This window comes from Terrapene carolina, unplaced genomic scaffold (genome assembly GCF_002925995.2).
Source record: "Terrapene carolina triunguis isolate 2854851 unplaced genomic scaffold, T_m_triunguis-2.0 Scaffold838, whole genome shotgun sequence".
In the NCBI taxonomy this organism is placed as follows: Eukaryota; Metazoa; Chordata; order Testudines; family Emydidae; genus Terrapene; species Terrapene triunguis.
In genome coordinates this window covers 11,650,456-11,670,994 of record NW_020665189.1, presented here as the reverse complement: position 1 = coordinate 11,670,994, position 20,539 = coordinate 11,650,456, and the positions used below count along the sequence as shown (strand labels likewise).

At 39.4% G+C, this 20,539-nt stretch overlaps 1 protein-coding gene across 1 annotated transcript in view; it reads right to left on the bottom strand.

Annotated features, from left to right (window-relative positions):
- Positions 1 to 20,539, bottom strand: part of SLIT3 (slit guidance ligand 3) — a 760,437-nt gene that overhangs the window by 119,461 nt on the left and 620,437 nt on the right. Inside the window, exons 24-25 of the mRNA XM_026660830.2 lie at positions 12,810 to 12,881; positions 4,654 to 4,817 (exon numbers count right to left, since the gene is read on the bottom strand). Coding sequence (XP_026516615.1) covers positions 4,654 to 4,817; positions 12,810 to 12,881 — 236 coding nt within the window. The remainder of the gene's footprint in view (positions 1 to 4,653; positions 4,818 to 12,809; positions 12,882 to 20,539) is intronic.

Below are 20,539 nucleotides of genomic sequence, written 5' to 3'. Positions count from 1 at the left end.
GGCTCTTAAAGTCTGAGAGGGGAGGAGCGGAGCAGAGCAGCCGCGGGAGAGGAAGTGCCCGGCCGGCATTTTCCCTGACATGTTTGGCTTTTCGGCAATTCCCCCCGAACGGGGGTTTGATTGCCGAAAAGCCGGACATGTCCGGGAAAAACCGGACGTATGGTAACCCTATACAACACCAAAGCATTGTGAGGCACCGAAGGTTGCAAGGCAGGCGATGACACAACCCTCATTGGTCTGGATTGCACCCCAGAATGTGACAGAGTGTTTGTGGGTCAGCAGGAACCTGAACACAGTCCATAATAGTGGAATTTGGAGACTCAAGCTGAAAGCCCAGAGCCAGATGAAAATCATTTTATCCCACAATGAATACCAGCCTCCAGCTACCACTGCAGTCCTCTGTGATTCCCCTGTACTCTGCACAGTCATCTGCCTGTATTGTCTGGCTTGCTTGCTCCTTGCAGATCCTAACTGCAGTAACTAGCTCCTGTTTGCGGAGGGAGGGAACTGCCTATGTGGGGAAAGGGAGTATCGATGCTGAGGCAGAAGAGCAAACGACTGGGTAGTGGAGGTTTATTGCAAGGGTAAGGGAGGCAGGCAAGTGTAGGGAAATGGGGGTGGCAATAAAGCTTCATATTGAGCATATTGAAAATATATGGATTTAAGAATCAAAATGGTCTTGTCAATCTTTCTTAAATGTACTGCTTTGTACACAAGAAACACGACACTTGGACATGAGAGAAAGACAGTACGTTGTTTTCATTCCATTACTTTTCAGCATGCAAAATCCCTGTTTCAACTCCCTAAGGCACTGAGAAAGGCCTATGAAAAATGTAAACAAAAATAGAAACACACGAATACTTGAAACAAACACAGACGCTAGATGCCACACACTCAGGCATCTACACCAAAGAGAACTTATGGCTTCCTGTGTAAACACAGAATTACCCAAATTTAAAAACAAGTATTTATTTACTGGACCTGAATAGGTCGTCTGCAGGGCAAAGCACTCAAATTGTCAAAGACACTCCATCGGAGTAGTTACTGTCTGTTGTGTCCACCTCTAGCATGGAGTTGGGTACTAAATCAATCAGTATTACAGATCTGTTGAGATGTTAATAAAGATAGGCAAATTTGGAAATGTGAAAATAAAACTGACTTTGTGGTCACTAACTTTCAAATATTAATGACTCAAATGGTTTTAAAATGTAAAAATGGTCAAAAGAGACTAATTTATTTCAAGCAGTGAAGGTCTTAAAGCACTTTATTTCCTTTATATGAAAATATTTCTTTTAAGTGCAAGGACTCCACAAAAGTACCGACGATAAGTAATAAATTTTAAATAACTTAGGACAGACCAAGCACATGACAGATGGGTGAGGTGGGTTGAAAAGGATTTCATGAAAAGTTGGTAAAATCTGTTGTTCATTGGCTGAGATCATTCAGTCCATGGTGAATTTTCATCTCTGAGTTATGTCTGAGTGAAAAACATGCTTCATGTTTGAAATACTAACAGACCCTTTCACTAATGGCCCCTTTTGGGCAGTGCAAAATTAGCAACCAGGTGAAAAAGCAATGCCCAGGAAATAGGAATTCTTTGCTATTACTGATTGTATTAGCATTCCATCATAAAATAGTGACAAACACCTTCCTTGTGGCAGATCTGCATATGACAAATGTGTTACAACTAAAGAGAAGAAATAAGCGATGAGCAAGACAGAAGAAAACTGATTTTGTGGACTTACATCTTAAGAAACTGTCCAGTAATTCAGTAATTCACTGTCCAGTAATATAAAAATCCATGGTAGGGTTTTCTTCTGACCTAGCAAACCCTAGCTATTGAGCTATTGACCTATCAAATCATTATTAATATTTATTATTTACATAGCACCAACAGAGAGAAAAGGGATTAACAGATATGTACATTGACAAGGACTTTGCCGCAAAGAGCCCTCAATCTAAGAGGCAGATTCTGATGCCCTTACTCACTTGCTTACACTGCAAGTAGTGTCATTGAAGTTAATAAACTACTAGTAAAGTTAGGTGCTCTTCAGTCCGAATAAGGGTATTGAACCTGGCCCTAAACAATACATTACCCAGGAAAAGGGCTCAAAAAGAAACGAATACATCCAAAAGAAGACTTTTCTTCTCCTTTTCTGCGTTTGTGTGTTTTATATTTCATCCATTCCTGTCCTGCTTTATTTTCACTTTTTTCCTATTTGCCGTAAACTCTAGTTAGATACAACAGCTTGCCTGACTTCAACAGAAGAGATTAGTCTGAATGGCTGTAGTTATGCCTGTGGGCTTTTTCCTCCTTTATGTGTTGCTCTTCTGCTGCTTCTCCCAAAAGTGCACGAGAGTAGCTATTTGAGGAAAACAAGGTGGCCCAGGAGGCAATGATACCAGCTTGGATTATACTATACACTATATATAGATATATATGTACACACACACACACACACAGACAAACACACAGTAGAACACAGTCCATCTCTCCCTATGGCATTGATCAAAGCCGATCAATGAAGGAGCTAATCAGAGCTCCAGCACTTAAGTAGTCTATTTCTTTGCCCTTGGGGGTTTGATTTATAAACCATGTAGCAAAAGTCTTCTCAGTCTAGTGCAGTCCTTTCTAATAGTGCTGCAGACAAGGAGGACAATTTAATAAAACACAGAGCTGAGTCTGCACTACTTGTGCCTCAAGTCCGGTCCTGTTTGCACTGAGACAAGGCGTGGACATTTGGCTTTTAGTCCAAACATTGGGTTAAACCACAATTTTGACAAAATACATGTTAATTTAGAAAGCCCTGTGAGTCACTCGTCAGCCTTGTACTGTGACTGACAGGACTATGGCAATAATGAGGGGAAGGTAGTGGGCTGGAATGAAGAGATTGTTTTTATTAGGATTTAATTGCAATTGATGGTGGAGCTCCACTGACTTCACTGGGGCTCTGCACAGGTGAAGGACAGAGTTCACATACTCAATTGCAAGATCGGGGTGTAAGTGTGCATACGGGGGGGGGGTGTGACAAATTGCTCTTGTTAAGTTGACAAGTCTTGTACATTTGTTTTGAGTGAGGGGGGAGGAAGACAGTGGGAGGAATCCGGAAACTCTCCCCATTCGAAGCTGCTCTATTTGTCCACAGACTGCTGCTCGGCTCATGTGGTGGGTAACCGCAGGAGAATGCTTTGAGGAGAATCAGGCAAAGCCATTTCAAAATATGAGAGTTTCAAAAATAAAAAGTTAGCTACTTTTTTTGCTGCATCATATTTCAAAAATAGCTTAATCTACAAATGCCACATTTGTTTTCTTCATTTTTCCTCACTGAAAGTTAGCACATTGTTGGGTGTTTAGTTAGGAATATTTGTAACTCTCAGCAGTGAAATTATAAACTCACCAAAGAGCAGAGAGCTCTGATTATGATCTGCTGTCCGAAAGCTATCGTCACTTTTAAAATAGCTGAATTTGAATGTTCTAGTTATTAAAAATGAAGATGGAAGATCATTAAAGTTAGCTCCGGTTTGGGAAACAACCTTAACTTTAGCCCTATGTCAACACCCATCCTCTATTCAGCAATCAGTTTAATCCCAGCTGCTATACAACCATCCCGCTAAGCCAGTGCCATTATTATAATTTATTATTAAATATAAATGTACATGGCACTTCATAGATAAATAACAAGATGATGTCAATTCCCCTTCATTTCCAACCACAGACCCTCTTCTCCATTACTGTAAATAGTAAATACACATCTTCACACTTCTGTTTTCACATATAGACTAGCAACCCAAACAAACATTTCACATTCCAACAGTCCTTGACAGCAAAAACCACAAACATATCCTCTTTATTTGTCCACAATTTCATTGTCAGAAAGCCGACACATTATCATTCTACCTCCATATTATATACCTCACTATAACTCCTCAATCAGTTTCTCCTCATATAGCTCTTATATTCCATCATTCCAGTCATATACCTGCACCCTCTCCTGATCTTACAACATAAAATACATCGAATACATCCAGTTACTGATCTAGAGTTGATAGGACTTAGGTTGGAGTTAAAGTTGTTTGTGGATCTTCAGGTACAAATGTCCTTATCACCACATATTTGCTTTCCACCTGCAACTTCTTTCCCACTGCTTTCAAACTTATTTTTATAACTATAGCATTCTCATTTTTTTCAAAATGTAGAATTACTTACTGAATAAACCTTCTCTTACCCAAGTTTTTTGGGGTCTCGAAATGAATTATTTGATTAATTATCCCTAAAATGACATTCCATACAGTAATTTGCAATTATTATTATCTGATGTAATGACAGTGTTGCTAACTCATGTGAGATTTGGTGTTTCCCTTAAAGCCCCAACTGCCGGAATTAAGTGATTGCATGAGAATATCAGCTTTCACTGTAAACAATGAAATTTGTAATCCTTCTGTTAGTGGAGAAAAGCTTGAAAACATATCCCAAGTGGGCTCCAATAGCTCAGAAACCACAAGGCACAAAAAAAGAGAGTCTTAAATTCGTTTTAATATCTCATGATTCTTGAAGCTGGGGGTTGGCAATATTCTACCAATAAAGCTGTTTACACAAGATAAGCAATGGCACTCAAATGGTTTACAGACCTCAGCCAAACAGCTTGCTCCTACCTTTGCACTGGAAGCGATGGGTTGGTGTTGTGAGAAGCAGTCTGTCTGCCATGTCCTCTGGCCCACTGCAGCGTGCAATCCCTGGCTCTTTGTACCCTGCCTTCACCCATTCCGAAAGCCAGCGCAGACTGCAGTCACAGTTCAAGGGGTTGGTACCCAGAGCCCTGGTGATGTAAAACAATGAACTTTTTCCTTTGCTTGAAAGCAAAAATAGCGCCCCCTCCCAAATGGCACATTTTACCCATGTCTCCACATTAACTCCAAAGAACTGGAAACCTTGATTCTAAAGAGCTGGAAAGAAAATCCTTCAATATTTAACACAATTTCAACATCTGGTGTCTCCAAACAGCCCTTTGAAGATGTATTTGAGCAAAAGTCATAATGGTAGATTAGAATTCAGCATAAAGTGGGCCATCAGATTTTCATTCTCACCTCACGGCTCCATTTGTGTTCATTCTAAGACTTTGACTACACTATGCACCTTTTAGCGACATGGCTGTGCCGCTACAGCCGTGTCGCTAAAAGGCGTGTAGTGTAGCCACTGTTTCTTGGCAGAAGAAAGCTCTCCCGCCGACTAAAAACGTCCACTCCCAATGCGGCGGTAGCTTTGTTGGCAGGCAAAGCGCTGTTCACACCAGCGCTTTTCGTCAGCAAAACTTTTGTCGTTCGGGGTGTGTGTGTTTTTTTCACACCCCTGAACAACAAAAGTTTTGTCATTCAGTTTCCAGTGTAGACAAAACCCAAGTCTCAGTCTCAGGCCTTCTATCTTCTGCTATCCCTAGAACACTGACCCCGTGCCTCTCTGACTGAACGGTCTCTCCCTGGCTCCTTCCTTAAGGCTAACCTCTTCCAACAATCCCTTCTCATACCCTTCTTCTCATCATTACTCAGCAGAGTTGAATAACTTACTACTGATCATTTATTCAAGAAATTTAGCCCATTTCCACTTGAGCGATATATACACACACTGTTTCTCTAAATTTATTATTTTAACCTGACAAAATTCAGGTGTTGTTTGTTTAAACTCTATGGTCTGAAAGATAATATTCCACTTTGAGCTGTCTTGCTTAGTTATCATTTCTAAGACACTTTTTTTTTATAGAAGTAACCCCATTGCAGGCAGTGGCACTACACTCATGAATAAGAGTTTGCAGTTGCAGGTTAATTGTGAAGACACATTTTCTACCTCAGAAACCTTCATCTAAATAAACCAGGACAACAGTTCATGATAGGGTAAGTGAGTGAATTATTGATGGATATCAGCAAATAATGTAATGGTTCTGTAAATTATTATTTCCATTTTTAAATGCATCTGCTTTAGTCATGCTCATGCCCATTTTTGTTTGCTTAACGCAAACACTCAAGGGATTAAGTTTTACTGGCAAAAGTTAGCAGGAGGTGACTTTCAAAGTCACATGCACAAATTTTTGTAGAAACCAAGTTTTAATTTTGAACATCTAAGTATTCTTGGGGAAATGCTTATGGTGCTGAGCCAATCAGGGACCGCAAGAAAACCATGTGAGCTGTCTGATCAAAACAAAGAATTTGAATTGGACTTAAGCACAAACTTGAGAACTCTTCCTGGAAAGGGCTATTTCCTGAATTGGGGTCTAAAGTTGTAAAATGTATTAATGAAAGGCCTCTCTCTCTTTCTCTTTTTTAACCAAGTTTTGATTTGTATTTTTAAAATTATAGAGATGGGTAATATCAGGCATGTGAGTTGTTGCATTTCTATTTTTCAAACTACTATGAAAATGCATCAAAAATAAGTAGCAGATTTCCTGTTCAATAATGAAAGTGAAATATGATCTAAATCTGCTAAAAGTAACTTTTTACATAAAAATCTATAAGATTTGAATTAGAGATATTCAGGCAACAAGCTGAAAGAAGGAATAGCATCTCCACATGAGAGAGAGAACCATTCTCCTGAACATTTTCTAAAAGGATGTCTGTTCTTCTTTGGCTTAATTTTTAATAAAAATATATATAGTGAATTTATTGCTTTTTCTTTTTTTAAAAAGAGGGACTGGATAGCCCTCATAGACCATGCATTAATGAGGGTTTCACAAAACTCTGGAATTGCACTTGTTTTTTGAAACATGACATTGCTTTCATTCCAGCCAGCAAACAGTTCCAATTAAGTTTGTGTGTGGTAGTCCGGTGATGCGAACAGCACACATGAGAAAACTGGGACTAGCTTGAGACACTCAAACCTACTTTAAGGCTGTAATCCAAGTCACACTTTAATAAAAGTTCCCAGACTTGGATGGTTAGTGAACTAACCCACTGTGCCTCAGAGGCTGCTATATTTGAGAGTGTTACAGTTATTTATGGATTGCTGCCAACTCTATTTAAACATCATTGTTGGAGTTTGGAGACCAGGGTTCTGTTTCCAACTCTCTCACTGATTCATTGTGTAACCGTGGGCAAGTCACTTAACTTCTGTGTCTCAGATTTGTAATTTTTTTAAAACAAGGAGCTCAACCAAATATATTTCCCCTTGGCCTGGGATAAATCCCATGTAGTAGAGATGCATGTATTTGCAACCACAAGATGGGAGAATCTATTGGTTTGTTTTCCCATTTAATCAGAACTGTTTTCTCATAACCAAGGAAGGAGGCAGCACTTCCAGGGAAACAAATTTATATTAAGTTGCACTTTGCTGGACATATGTACATTTTGCTCCTGGAAAAAAACAAGAAGATAAACCAAACCAACAACCTAGAATAATAGTGTGTTCAGCTTGGGTAAATTGTAGAGTGGTTCAGGTCTTGTGCTAAGCTAAACCAGTGGCTCTTAACCTTTCCAGACTACTGTACCCTTTTCAGGAGTCTGATTTGTTTTGTGTACCCTAAATTTCACCTCGCGTAAAAACTACTCGCTTACAAAACCAGACCTAAAAATAAAAAAGTGTCACAACACACTATTACTGAAAACTGCTGACTTTCTCATTTTTACCATATAACCAAATTATAAAATAAATCAATTGGAATATAAACATTGTTCTTACATTTCTGTGTATAGTGTGTGTGTATATATGTATATATACAAACAAACACACACACATATATACACACACACATTATATATATATATATATATATCAGCATAAACAAGCCTTTGTATTAAATTTTAGTTTGTACTGACTTCACTAGTGCTTTTTATGTAGCCTGTTGTAAAACTAGGCAAATATCTAGATGAGCCGATGTACCCTCTGAGACCTCTGCACACCCGCCAGAGGTACACATACCCCTGGTTGAGAACCACTATGGGAGGGTATACTCCACTCAGATATTTTTTTTAAATACTAGTTGTTTAGGACAATCTGATCCAAACCAAAGGCAAAAAACTGTTTCTTTAGAAAGAGGCTAGGGATAAGTCATCTCTGGCCGGGATGATTTAGGGATAACTCAGAGGCAAAAACAACGAGGAGTCCAGTGGCACCTTAAAGACTAACAAATTTATTTGGGCATAAGCTTTCGTGGGTAAGGGAAATCACCCCAACTCATCCTTCAGTTTGCTAGCAGAGTTTTAACAAGAGGCTCTCCTGTGAGTTGCTGGGAGTCCCGTCCAAAATACCACTGTGTGAAGTGTGAAATAAATGCAACCTGTTTTTCCATTTCAATGAGGCTGCAGCACAAACAAAAAAAAATGCATTGATGTTGGAGGTAAGACCCACATGAACAGATGCAATGACATCAAGCCAGGCCATGGAGCCCATGTACCTCACAATTAGGAGCAGGAGGAAAGAAAAAACAAAATCCCGTAAAGACTGGGGTTTTCAAAGAAGCCGAACAGTGATAGGTGCTCAACTCCCATTGACGTTTAGTGGGAATTGTTTGTCCAACTCTCTTAATCTCCTGGAAATCCCGTCCAAAACGTGAGCGCTTGACCAAAGGCAGTTTAAAAAAATCAGCTTTGAAGAAACGCACATTAGATATGTGAAGTCTATGGAGTTACTTTTTTGAAAGCAATGAAGGGTTTTAGCCATGCAACTCTCTTACTTTAATAGGCAGTCACGCGTCTAAAACACTGTAAACTGATCTGAGCATTTAAAGGCATCAAAAATCTACAGAGATTTTGACTTGGAAGGAATTATTACAGGAATGATGTAAATTGCTTTATGAATTTTAGCTTTACCCCATGAATCAGACTACAAATCATTTTTTAAAATAATGTTTTGAACTCAAGTTTCTTTTGGATAAAAACGTTCAGACAGGATATTAAGAAAGGAAACCCCACTAAATTTGTTGATACATTTCTATGGGAGTGACTAATGAAACAGCCCTAAACAGACTCAACTGTAGAGTTCATGGGTTCAATCCTAGCCAGGGCTCATTCATCAAAATTAAATGTGTACAGCAGCAATGCCTGAAAACCCCCAAATCCAGCCCCTTTTGTAGCGCCCATTGCTTACAATGGAAAAACTCCAGGGATGACCTTTTGACCCCATCTGCAATGAGCTGGCCCACTTGTGCAAGGCTAAACAAAACCCTACATTTCGAAGTTCATCTAGAAATTACAGTTAAACATTTAGCACTGGACAAACCTCAACACACACAAGGTGAGAGGGAAATCACAAAACGAACATTGAAACATACAGGTTAATCAATCTCTCTAATGCAGCTTGAAGATGAAGCTGCTATATAAATGCTAGGAATAATTTTGTTCCATGAGCTGTATAAATTAAGCAGTGTATTTTTTACTTTCCACTAATTTTTATGTACCACAGCATGCTTGTTTCCACTCACTTCTCCTTTTATTTCTTTGGTCAATACAGCAAAACAATTCCTGGTGGTTAATCATCTCATACTGTTATGAAACACTAAGGGTCTTTGCAATGAAGGGCAGATTTTTTTTCTCTCAGACTTACATATTTCTCATTGAAGGGCAATTAAAATAACTATAGACGAGATGAACTAGAGATAGAGGGCATAGTTTATTTTTATAAGTATCTAACATGAGCTTGAGTAAACAAGAGACGAATCAACAGGGACATGAATCTGAGCTGTTTATGTACAGAATATATGTCTCTCAGACATATTTTTAATAATGTGTTCTTTACCATGCTTTTGATAAACTATCTGGGTCAAGCCCTCACCAGGGAGTGGTACCTGGTAGTCCACTACATCAGGTAGTTTTGGATGTGGGTTGCATGCCCAGGCACTGAATGAATGCATGGGAGATCTCAAGCTTGCTTTGTCAACTTTAAGGCTGTTTCTATCCTAGCAAATTTAGAGCCTTTTTTAAAGCACTAATATAGGAATTAGTGTAGACAAAGCTCAGACATTTTTATCATGGTGTCAAAAAAACACTAAGTTTGCTTGTGAAGACACAGCCTCAGTTGGAGAATATTCAGGATTGTTACAGTATACTGGCACAGATTCTGTACTAAAAGAGTATGTGTGTATTCCATAGATAAACCATCCTGTCTCGATGGAGCTAAACACACACACACACACACACCCCTTTCAAAAAGCTACCTTAAAAGAATGTTACGTTTGCAAAGCAATTTTGGTGAAAATCTTTCCTTGTGTTTTGAGCAGCTTTGGAAAGTAGATTAGAGTAGGCTAGATCTGAGTTTTTAAATTTCCAATTTACTGCTGCAGCTGTTGCAAAAGGCTTTGACCAAAAAAGTGAAACATTTTGTGTACACTAGAGAACTGTACCTTTGCAATTTACAATGGTCCATTTGAGCCATCATAACTTGTAACAATGCTGTGTGACCACACTAACCGTTCTGGCTAGGCTAAACCTGTTCAACATCTTAACACTCAGCATCTCCTCCTACCCTAGGAATACCAAATGCATTATAAGTTCCATTATTTACTATGGATTCACACTGCAGGCAGGCAAAGTGTCTCTCACACATAAAATTTTATTCACTCACAAGATGTATGCAATTGATGCATGGCACTTTTTTGTTCCATTTGTTTGAAAATGCCACAGCTACAGACTCTCTCAGAGATATGTGAATCCCAGAGAGATCTATGTCAGTGTTCATAAAATACATTATTTTAAATTGCTTACAGCTTTATTGGTGAACTCAACTTCTTCAATTGTGTCAAAGACACTGGCCCTCCTAGAGTTACAGAAGGCAAACGTTTCTTTAAAGAAACAGCCAAGAGCAATTGCACGGTAGAATTTAATTGTCCACTGAGCAAATTATACTCTAGACAGGTCTTGATTATTTTATGGATCCTACTTATTACCATTCATTTGAGCGTTGTGTACTTTACATTGTCAGCAGCACATACTTATAAACGGAGGAGGTACATTGACTGTGCTGGGCCAAAGGGGATTTTATGACTCTCTAGGGTGAACAGTTTACCTAGGAAAGCTGTGCCTGCACTTAGTTTAATGTAAACTCTGAAGAAAACCCAAACAAATGGCACATGACATGTTTATCATTTCAGTTCTAAAAATACCCTTAGACGCCAGCTTCCCCTGTTTGGAAGGTGTCATTGGATTTCCAAGTAGAGACAAAGGAATTTGGTACAATGACCCTGAATTCATCCCCAGACAATGCCTAAAATGAATTTACTATACTATGAACACAGCATAGAATACATTTTATGTATAACAGATATTTGTAATTAAACATTTTATCTATCTTAGGTACAGGCTAAAGTTTGAGGTTTTGATTTGAAGCTGAATTAGGGTTAAAGCGCAGGTTCAAATTAATGTAAAATTGTGTTGAAATCCCTTGAATTGTTCACACAAGATTTTGTCCCAAATAGTAACATTTAGTAGTTATCACTATCCCTTATTTTGTAAGGGGAAACTGAAGCATAACAATGTTAAGTGACTTCTCCCACAGAAACCTGAAAGCTGGGACTAGAATCCAGGTCTAGAATGAGAAAACAATGAATGTTTTGGTTCATTGGTAGTTCTGGAAAAAAAAGTCAATTTTTTTGTTGTTGTTTCAGGTCCAACAAAACATCATTTCAAGTTGGAACTTAATTAAAAAATAAAATAAAATTGAAGGAAATTTTGAAACAAAACAAATTTGCAAAATGTTTCTGAATATGTGAATATGTATTTTAAATATTCCCCAGGTCTCCTGACTGCCAGGATATACCAGTCTGATGCCTTATTCATTGGACCATGCTACCTCCCATCCTGAGTAATGGACATTTCAAGAAATCTGTTTTTGCAAGCTATTTGAACACCCAAGTCACAACTGTATCTGAACTCTGGATCTGGCCTGAAACCAAATCATAGGAGTAAGTCTGGAGCCTCACAAATCAAAAGTAAAAGATGACTGATTAAAGTTTACCAATTTTGGTCCATTTCTAGGTAAGTGACTGGTCCAAGGCCATTAAGGAAGGAAGAAAGTGATGGAAAAACTAAAACAGACATTTGGATTTTCTTCTCACTTGGAAAGAGCACATATATTTTATGTGTATGGATAGTGTGTCATTTTTAGAACATATTTTATATGCATGTGTGGAGTGAAATATACAAAAAGTTCACTTTCATTATTAGTATACACCTCTACCCCGATATAACGCAATCCGATATAACACAAATTTGGATATAACGCAGTAAAGCAGTGCTCCGGGGAGGGGCAGGGGAGGGGGTGCGGGGCTGCATGCTCCAGCGGATCAAAGCAAGTTCGATATAACGCAGTTTCACCTATAACGTGGTAAGATTTTTTGGCTCCCAAGGACAGCGTTATATCGGGGTAGAGGTGTATGTGAATTATTAGTTCATGTACAAGATACTATATTGACAAAATACAGTATGTAAATCATGAGATATTTATTATGCACAGAATCCACATATAAGTTACTTAATGTTCTTGGTGGCTGGCTTCCTGTCTCATGCTCAGGCTTCTGGACCATCATGCTCTCTAAATTTCACATGCAAAGTGCTAGATGACTGAGTCTTAGCACAAATGCCATAAAAGAGGAAATCGTCATATTATTCCTTCAATTGTTTTTCCTAAGAAATTTTTTTGAGAATAAATAACAAGCAGTCCAAGCATTTATTTTATTTAATTTGAACAGACAATGTCTGAATAAAGACAGTAAAATGCAGAGAGAAAATGGGCACAACTCAGAATAGTTTAGAAACTAGATTAGCAGCATAACCAACATTGTGTTAGTAAAATAACACAGTCAAAAACATTAATTCAGAGCATTGGTACTTACAGATGTGAAAGGGACACAAGGTCATTAAAAGAACCTTCGGGAACACTGGAAATATCATTACCATGAAGAGTCCTAGAGCAGGGAAAGAACAATAAGACATTAGAACACTATATTGTCATGCTCCACCCCAAAATTTGAACAAATAGTTAGCTTTGGAACCAATATTTAACTGTCCCCCCTGCAGAAACCCTACTAGCTTCATAACCCACCAGAGTCAGTGCTTTGTTATTTGTACTTTTACACAAAAATTTTATAAATAATGTTATCTGCAGTTAAAAATGTTAATAATTAATTTGTAATGTAAAAGGTGTCTTGCTTCTTTTTTTAAAAAAAATGAGTCAATATAATTTAAGCATATTTTCTTTCAAACAGAAAAATAGGAAAGCATCTTTTCCTCCCTGCTACAGACACCCTTACTGCTGCACAGAGTCCCATTAGCTGAAAATACAAAGAAATCAAAGGAAAAGAGGGAATGTGAAAGATGAAATTAAACATTGACTACAGTGGAACTCCAGGAGGGAGTGAGGGTCCACGTGTATAGATATATTTGCAGGATTAGGGCCCACATTCCCACATCAGCAGCAGAGCATACCAATATTCAGTGAGGGACACATTTGCACATCCAGGCAAAATACTTGGAAATCAGTTCTTTGAAGAGCCTGTCCACTTTGGACATGGAAATCAGCACCTTCCTAGTATCAACAGAGTATAACCACAGTCTTTCCTAGAAGGGTTCTAAATGTTTCTTAGACAATTTGAAAAGGTATTTTATTCCCCACCTCTTCCAAGAACTGTATTATTTCTATTTATATGGATGTCTGGAAGAATTTTTCTGATAATTTGTGGAACACACTATTTGAAAGATGCTACAATAAAGGTAAATCCTTACTCTCAATATATACAGTTTGTATTGCAATAGTAATCAAACACCACAATCTGGATTGAGGGATCATAATGCCGTACAAATAAACAAAAAAGCACTTCTTGCACCAAAGAGCTTACAATCAAATTGAAAGAGGTGGCCCAAAAAGTGAGTGCATCAGGCTATGGGAAGGAATGTAAGAACAGTCATACTGGGTTAGAACAATGGTCCACCTAGTCCTGTATCCTGTCTTCTAACAGTGGCTGTGCCAGATGCTTCAGAGGGAATGAACAGAACAGCACAATTTAATGAGTGATCCATCTCGTCGTCTAGTCCCAGCTTCCGCCAGTCAGAGGTTTAGGGATATCCAGCACATAGATTCATAGATTCATAGATTCTAGGACTGGAAGGGACCTCGAGAGGTCATCGAGTCCAGTCCCCTGCCCGCATGGCAGGACCAAATACTGTCTAGACCATCCCTGATAGACATTTATCTAACCTACTCTTAAATATCTCCAGAGATGGAGATTCCACAACCTCCCTAGGCAATTTATTCCAGTGTTTAACCACCCTGACAGTTAGGAACTTTTTCCTAATGTCCAACCTAGACCTCCCTTGCTGCAGTTTAAGCCCATTGCTTCTTGTTCTATCCTCAGAGGCTAAGGTGAACAAGTTTTCTCCCTCCTCCGTATGACACCCTTTTAGATACCTGAAAACTGCTATCATGTCCCCTCTCAGTCTTCTCTTTTCCAAACTAAACAAACCCAATTCTTTCAGCCTTCCTTCATAGGTCATGTTCTCAAGACCTTTAATCATTCTTGTTGCTCTTCTCTGGACCCTTTCCAATTTCTCCACATCTTTCTTGAAATGCGGTGCCCAGAACTGGACACAATACTCCAGCTGAGGCCTAACCAGAGCAGAGTAGAGCGGAAGAATGACTTCTCGTGTCTTGCTCACAACACACCTGTTAATACATCCCAGAATCATGTTTGCTTTTTTTGCAACAGCATCACACTGTTGACTCATATTTAGCTTGTGGTCCACTATAACCCCTAGATCCCTTTCTGCCGTACTCCTTCCTAGACAGTCTCTTCCCATTCTGTATGTGTGAAACTGATTTTTTCTTCCTAAGTGGAGCACTTTGCATTTGTCTTTGTTAAACTTCATCCTGTTTAACTCAGACCATTTCTCCAATTTGTCCAGATCATTTTGAATTATGACCCTGTCCTCCAAAGCAGTTGCAATCCCTCCCAGTTTGGTATCATCCGCAAACTTAATAATCGTACTTTCTATACCAATATCAATATCTAAGTCGTTAATGACATGTGGAGTATCCCTGACCATCTTGATTAATAGCAATTGATGAACCTATCCTCCATGAACTTATCTAATTCTTTTTAGAACCCAGTTATACTTTTGGCCTTCACAACATCCCCCGGCAACGAGTTTCACTGGTTGACTGTGTGTTGTGTGAAGAAATACTTCCTTATGTTTGTTTTAAACCTGCTGCCTATTAATTTCATTGGGTGACACTTGGTTCTTGTGTTATGTGAAGGAGTAAATAACACTTTGCTATTCATTTTCTCCACACCATTCATGATTTGATAGACCTCTATCATATCCCACCCTTAGTCATCTCTTTTCTAAGCTGAACAGTCCCCGTCTTTTAAAACTCTCCTCATATGGAAACTGTTCCATATCCCTAATAATTTTTGTTGCCCTTCTCTGTATTTTTTCCAATTCTAATATAACTTTTTTGAGATGGGGCATCCAGAACTGCACACAGTATTCAAAGTGTGGGCGTATCATGGATTTATATAGTGGCATTCCCAATGCACACACATTGGAGCTGAGGCCAAACTGATCAGTGAATGACACGCACCTCCCTGCACCAGTGAGAATTTGGGCTTTAGGCTTTATTGGTCCTTCACAAGCCATGGACTATGCTACATGTTCATCTACTGGCACACTACCGTTTCACATATATTCAGATACAGAGATTCTCAAAAGTAATCACAGCAGAAATGTAGGGAGAACACACCAGATCTAGTAAATCTCCCTCAGGGTGTACATGGAGAAGGAGCAGCTTTAGTTCCAGCCTTGTTACCTTGCCGAGATTTGCAACAGAGAAGTCATCCATGTATGGGGGTGTAGATTTCCTGGACATGCATTCTCTGCTGCTTTGGGCACCAGTACCCCAAAAACCTTGTTTTCTCACTGCTCTGACCCTGAAGCATCCTATTAAGTGTTTGACCCATCAAGAACAACTTGTGGCACTGACAACTTGAGCTGAATCTCCAGGCAATCCACCTCAGCTGGAAGGAGGAGCAGTCCAACACAGTATCTCCAGACAGAGGACACTTATTAACAAAACTAAAAACGAGCAACTCATTGGGCGTTACCTGGCAGCCTTTACACAGGAAATATTGTTATTGGTATAGGGACTGCAAGTTTGGGCCTGTTCATGAAGTGCTCAAAAGCCAGAAGTGAATATAATGCCCTTGAACTAATTACCATTATAATGAGCTCACTACTATGTTACATTTCTGATCTCTGCCATTATTTTTTTGTATGCCACAAATGGGGGATGCCTAATTTGCAGGCAACGGTGCAGTGGGAATGGAGTATTTACACTGATTTCCTGGGTTGTCTTAAGCCTCCTTATTTTGTAAATATTTAAATGAAAGCTGAGTTCAGCTTGTAAAAGCCTGATCCCCTGAGGGGCTCAACACCCACCATACAGTCTGGATGCAACGGCTCCCACAGCAACCAATCCATGTTGAAGGTGCTCAGATGTCACTGGAGATCATAAGCACCCTGTGTTGTGTTAGGTTACATTTGACCCAAGCAAGTCTTTGAATATTTTGCCAGACATGCACACACATTAGTTCTTTTCATATAAAAAAATTAATGAAAACTAAATAATTTTAAAAGATCTGTCTACCCATGACCAGGACACTTACATTTCAATTTGTGCAGCTGCCAATCAACTAAACGATACTGCATAAACTGGATAGAAAAGCAAAGTGGTCCAGAGGAAGAGCACCTGTAGGAGTTTTACCAGCACACAGTATGCTATATTTATGGGAATGTAACTTTCCCACAGTATATGTTTTTCGATATGTACATGCACCCAACTACAGTTTACATTTCACTATATATCAATGATCCTTCTAGGCAGCAATTCTGAAAAGCTGGTGGAACATTTTGTAACTCATTTCATGACTGGGTCGTCACGTTATTGCAAAAGTCATGCTAATGACTGGGGCCTGGATTCTGCAAACACTTATGTTGGGGCTTAACAGTAAACATGAGTGGTCCCATTCATTTCAATGGGGACTGCTCATGCGCCTAAAATAGTGCATGTGCATAAGCACTTGCAAGATGGGTTCTGAAAGAAGGATAAAAAAAAAACATGAGCGAGAGAGACAGAGAAGCTGAGCAGCACAGCCAGAGAGAGAGAGAGAGAAATGACACGAAACATGTAATTAAATTATCCATTCACGGGTATTCTGATTTTCAGATACATATATTCTATTTGTTGTTAACAGAATAAATATAAGGAAAGCAGAAGAATTTGAAAAAATACTGAATCACGCATGAAAGAGGCCAGTTACCTTCAGAGGCAAGCACAGCTCAAGATGATGAAATATCGCATATACTTTAAAAAACAACAACCAACAACAATCCTGAAAATGTGGAAATTTTTTTGCTGATGTTTTCTCTTTTAAATTCTCCCGAGAACACAGCTAATACATGACAATAACAGATTGCACACTGTCACTCGGAAGCACTTTCTCCCCTCTGGAGAATTGATTTTTAATAACAACATAGATGACATGTGGCAAGAGTTGTAGCTGACACCAGAGTTTTGCAGGCCATAATAAATCAAATCAATCTGGAGGTTTCCAAATGTATAGAGCACAGACAGAGACTCCCTTTCGGGCTTCATTTCACTAATGTTGTTTTGTGCAGGACTGAGAGGGCTCAGTGTTATCTCCCTTGAAGCAGGAGGTTCTTCTAAGATTTGATTAACAGATCTTCAAAGAAAGCCAAGAGCCAGCATTTGAATTTTTAAAAGCCACTCTTTGTTTGTGTCGCAGTCCAGGCATGACCTGTAGAAACTGAAATTAAATTACGACTCAGCTACTAAAACCCCTGGAGTGACCAAAAACTGGGAATGGAAACATGGTTAGGAGTGCATGCCCAGTGGGAAGAATGACTTTAAGAATTTGCCATATAACAGCACCCACAGCCACCAGGAACCTCTCTGGACTGACTGAGCCCTAATAATTATACTTAGCTTTTCCACATAACCTTCTATCGAAGGATCTCAAAGCACTTTGCAAATACTCAGGGCATTCTTTGAGAGGCTGCAAACCCACAATTCCAGAAAAGTCAATAGCATCTGCAGATGCACAGCAACTCTGAAATCCAGACCCAAATTAATTAGGCCTCACAACATCAGTGATACAGCTAAGTATTAACCCCATGCTACAGATGGGGAAGTTAAGGCTCACATGGGATGTTTGTGACAGGGACAGGAAACAGAGCCCAGATGCTCTGACTGGTAGGGCTGTGGTTTTGCCACCTGGCCACCTTTTCCTCTCCCAATGCACTAATCAAACCCGGCTTGAAATCTGTATAACAACCAGTGCCCAACTGCTAACCATTCTCCTTTCCTGTTTTAGTCTGAATTGACGACCTTAGACTCTAAAATGCAGTAATGACCACATACAACGCTAATAGAAAAGGGTATGCCTTCAAAGTAAGGAAGAGAACATGATTTCTTCTCTTCAGCCCAGAAGAGAAGAATGAAAGCACACAGCAGGTTAAAATTTCAGGAGCTTACATATAATGTTTAATTAGGAGCAGAGGTTTGCAAATGAATAGTCACAAGGATGACAAATGGCACACAGAATCTTTTACCATTAAACTACTAATTAAGATGTAGCAATATGTTTTGGTCACAACTAGAGCTAGGCAAAAAATGTTCAGTGAACAGTAAATTTGCCTTGCCAAAAATAATTTTTGGGGGCGCTGAAACTATTTGTGAATTTGAGTCAAATTCGGCAAATAGTTTCAACTGAAAAAAATCCCCCATGAACACAAACATTCAGAAAATGTGGATTCAAACTGACCTTTCATTTTGAATTGTTTTCCTTGACCCAAACAATTTTTTGGGGGCGGGGGAGGGGGCCTTTTTGTTTTGACAAGCAAAACTAAAAAAAAAAAAAAATCAGTTTTGTTTGAAACGAACCTATTTCCCCCCTGGATTTCCCATTTTAGCCATTGAACCGAAAAATCAACTATTCGCTGAGCTCTAGTCACAGCCAGACTTGATGGTTAGAGGCCTATGAGAAAAGCTGAAGGTCTCAATCCAGTGGACAAATGACCTCCACCCAATTGGCACATTCACTTATGTCTCAGCAGAGGCCAAGCATTGAATGCACATAGAGATTTCACTATTCTTCTCACCAGGGCAGGATTTAGCACCTCAAAAGGGCAGTTTGGAGAAGATCATGCTGTGGGTGCCCATGATGTAGCTGTTTGGTGGAGAAAGAAAAGTCTTCAGTCTCCAAGGCTATCAGTCTGGCACTCTTCATGAGCACTGCATTCACTGAATACTTAAAATCGAGCCTAGTAGAAAGGTCAGAGCTATGGGAAGATTTTCGTTTCATAAATCTTACTCCTTCAAAGTCCCACTGCAGCATTTTAGCCGGCAGTAGCAAATCCCCCAGACAGCAATCAGTCACTGTCTGCCAAATAGCTCTGTGAGGTAAGTGTTCAGTGGGGTGCACAGTACAGTTAGCTCTATCCCAAATTCTCTTATTTCGGATGGGAGGTGTGGAGATAAATAACTCTCATTGCTCAGAAAATACTGCCCTTTAGGAGCATTAACCATCTCTAAGCCTCCTTACCACCTTGCCCTTCACAATCACTTATTATTTATGTGATTATGGCCTGAAGGATTTTCCTTAACAGTAACATGAGGAACTATAGTTTGAACGTGAAGACCTACCACCACTGATGTAACCATGGTTTACTTTCCTCCCCAGTGTTTCATTTAAGATGTAGAAACTTGTCACCTGCACAGTTTAGCAGGAACAAATCAATGCAAGATCAAACCAAAGGGGACAGACAGTTACGTTAATAAGAAAAATACTTGGCACCTCTACTGCCGTTTTGAACAGAAAATCCCAAATCACTTTGTAAAAGTAGGTAAAAGTGATATGCTCATTTTACCAGTGAGGAAACTGAGGCACAGGGCAGGTAGGAATCCTGCCCAACTTCACACAAGTCAGTGGCAGAGCTGAGAAAAGAACGTAGGTTTCTTCATTCTTGGTTTATATTATGGTGGGCCTGGATGATCAAAGGACTACCTTGAACAATGTGGCAGACAAGAATGGTCTTTTGCGATAATAATACATGTAAAGTGGATTTACTGGGAAATATCTAGGGGGAGGTGAATGCAAATCTGCCCCCCAAACACGCTGTTCCTGGAATCTGAAGTTCAAAGCCCAAACTCTATAAAGTAAAGACTGAACTTATGTGGCAACACTGTTCATAAGTCTTTGGAGAGAAAGCAAAGTGTAGACACAGGCCTGTTTAGGCAGTCTCACTTACTGGGGATATCACAGTGTTGGCAGGGAACTGTGCAGCCTATAAAAATCCCTGATCAGGAGGGAGACACGCAGGTCTCTGCGCAAGAGAGGTGATGACTGAGGAGCCAGGTGCCTAGAGTGAGTGCTTTTTGTGGACCATGGATGTGAAGTACAAATACAGTTGACCTGAATTGTGACACTCAGATGTGGCCATCCCATGGGTGTTTGAAATCTGAGCCCAAAACCAACTTTACAAATGGATC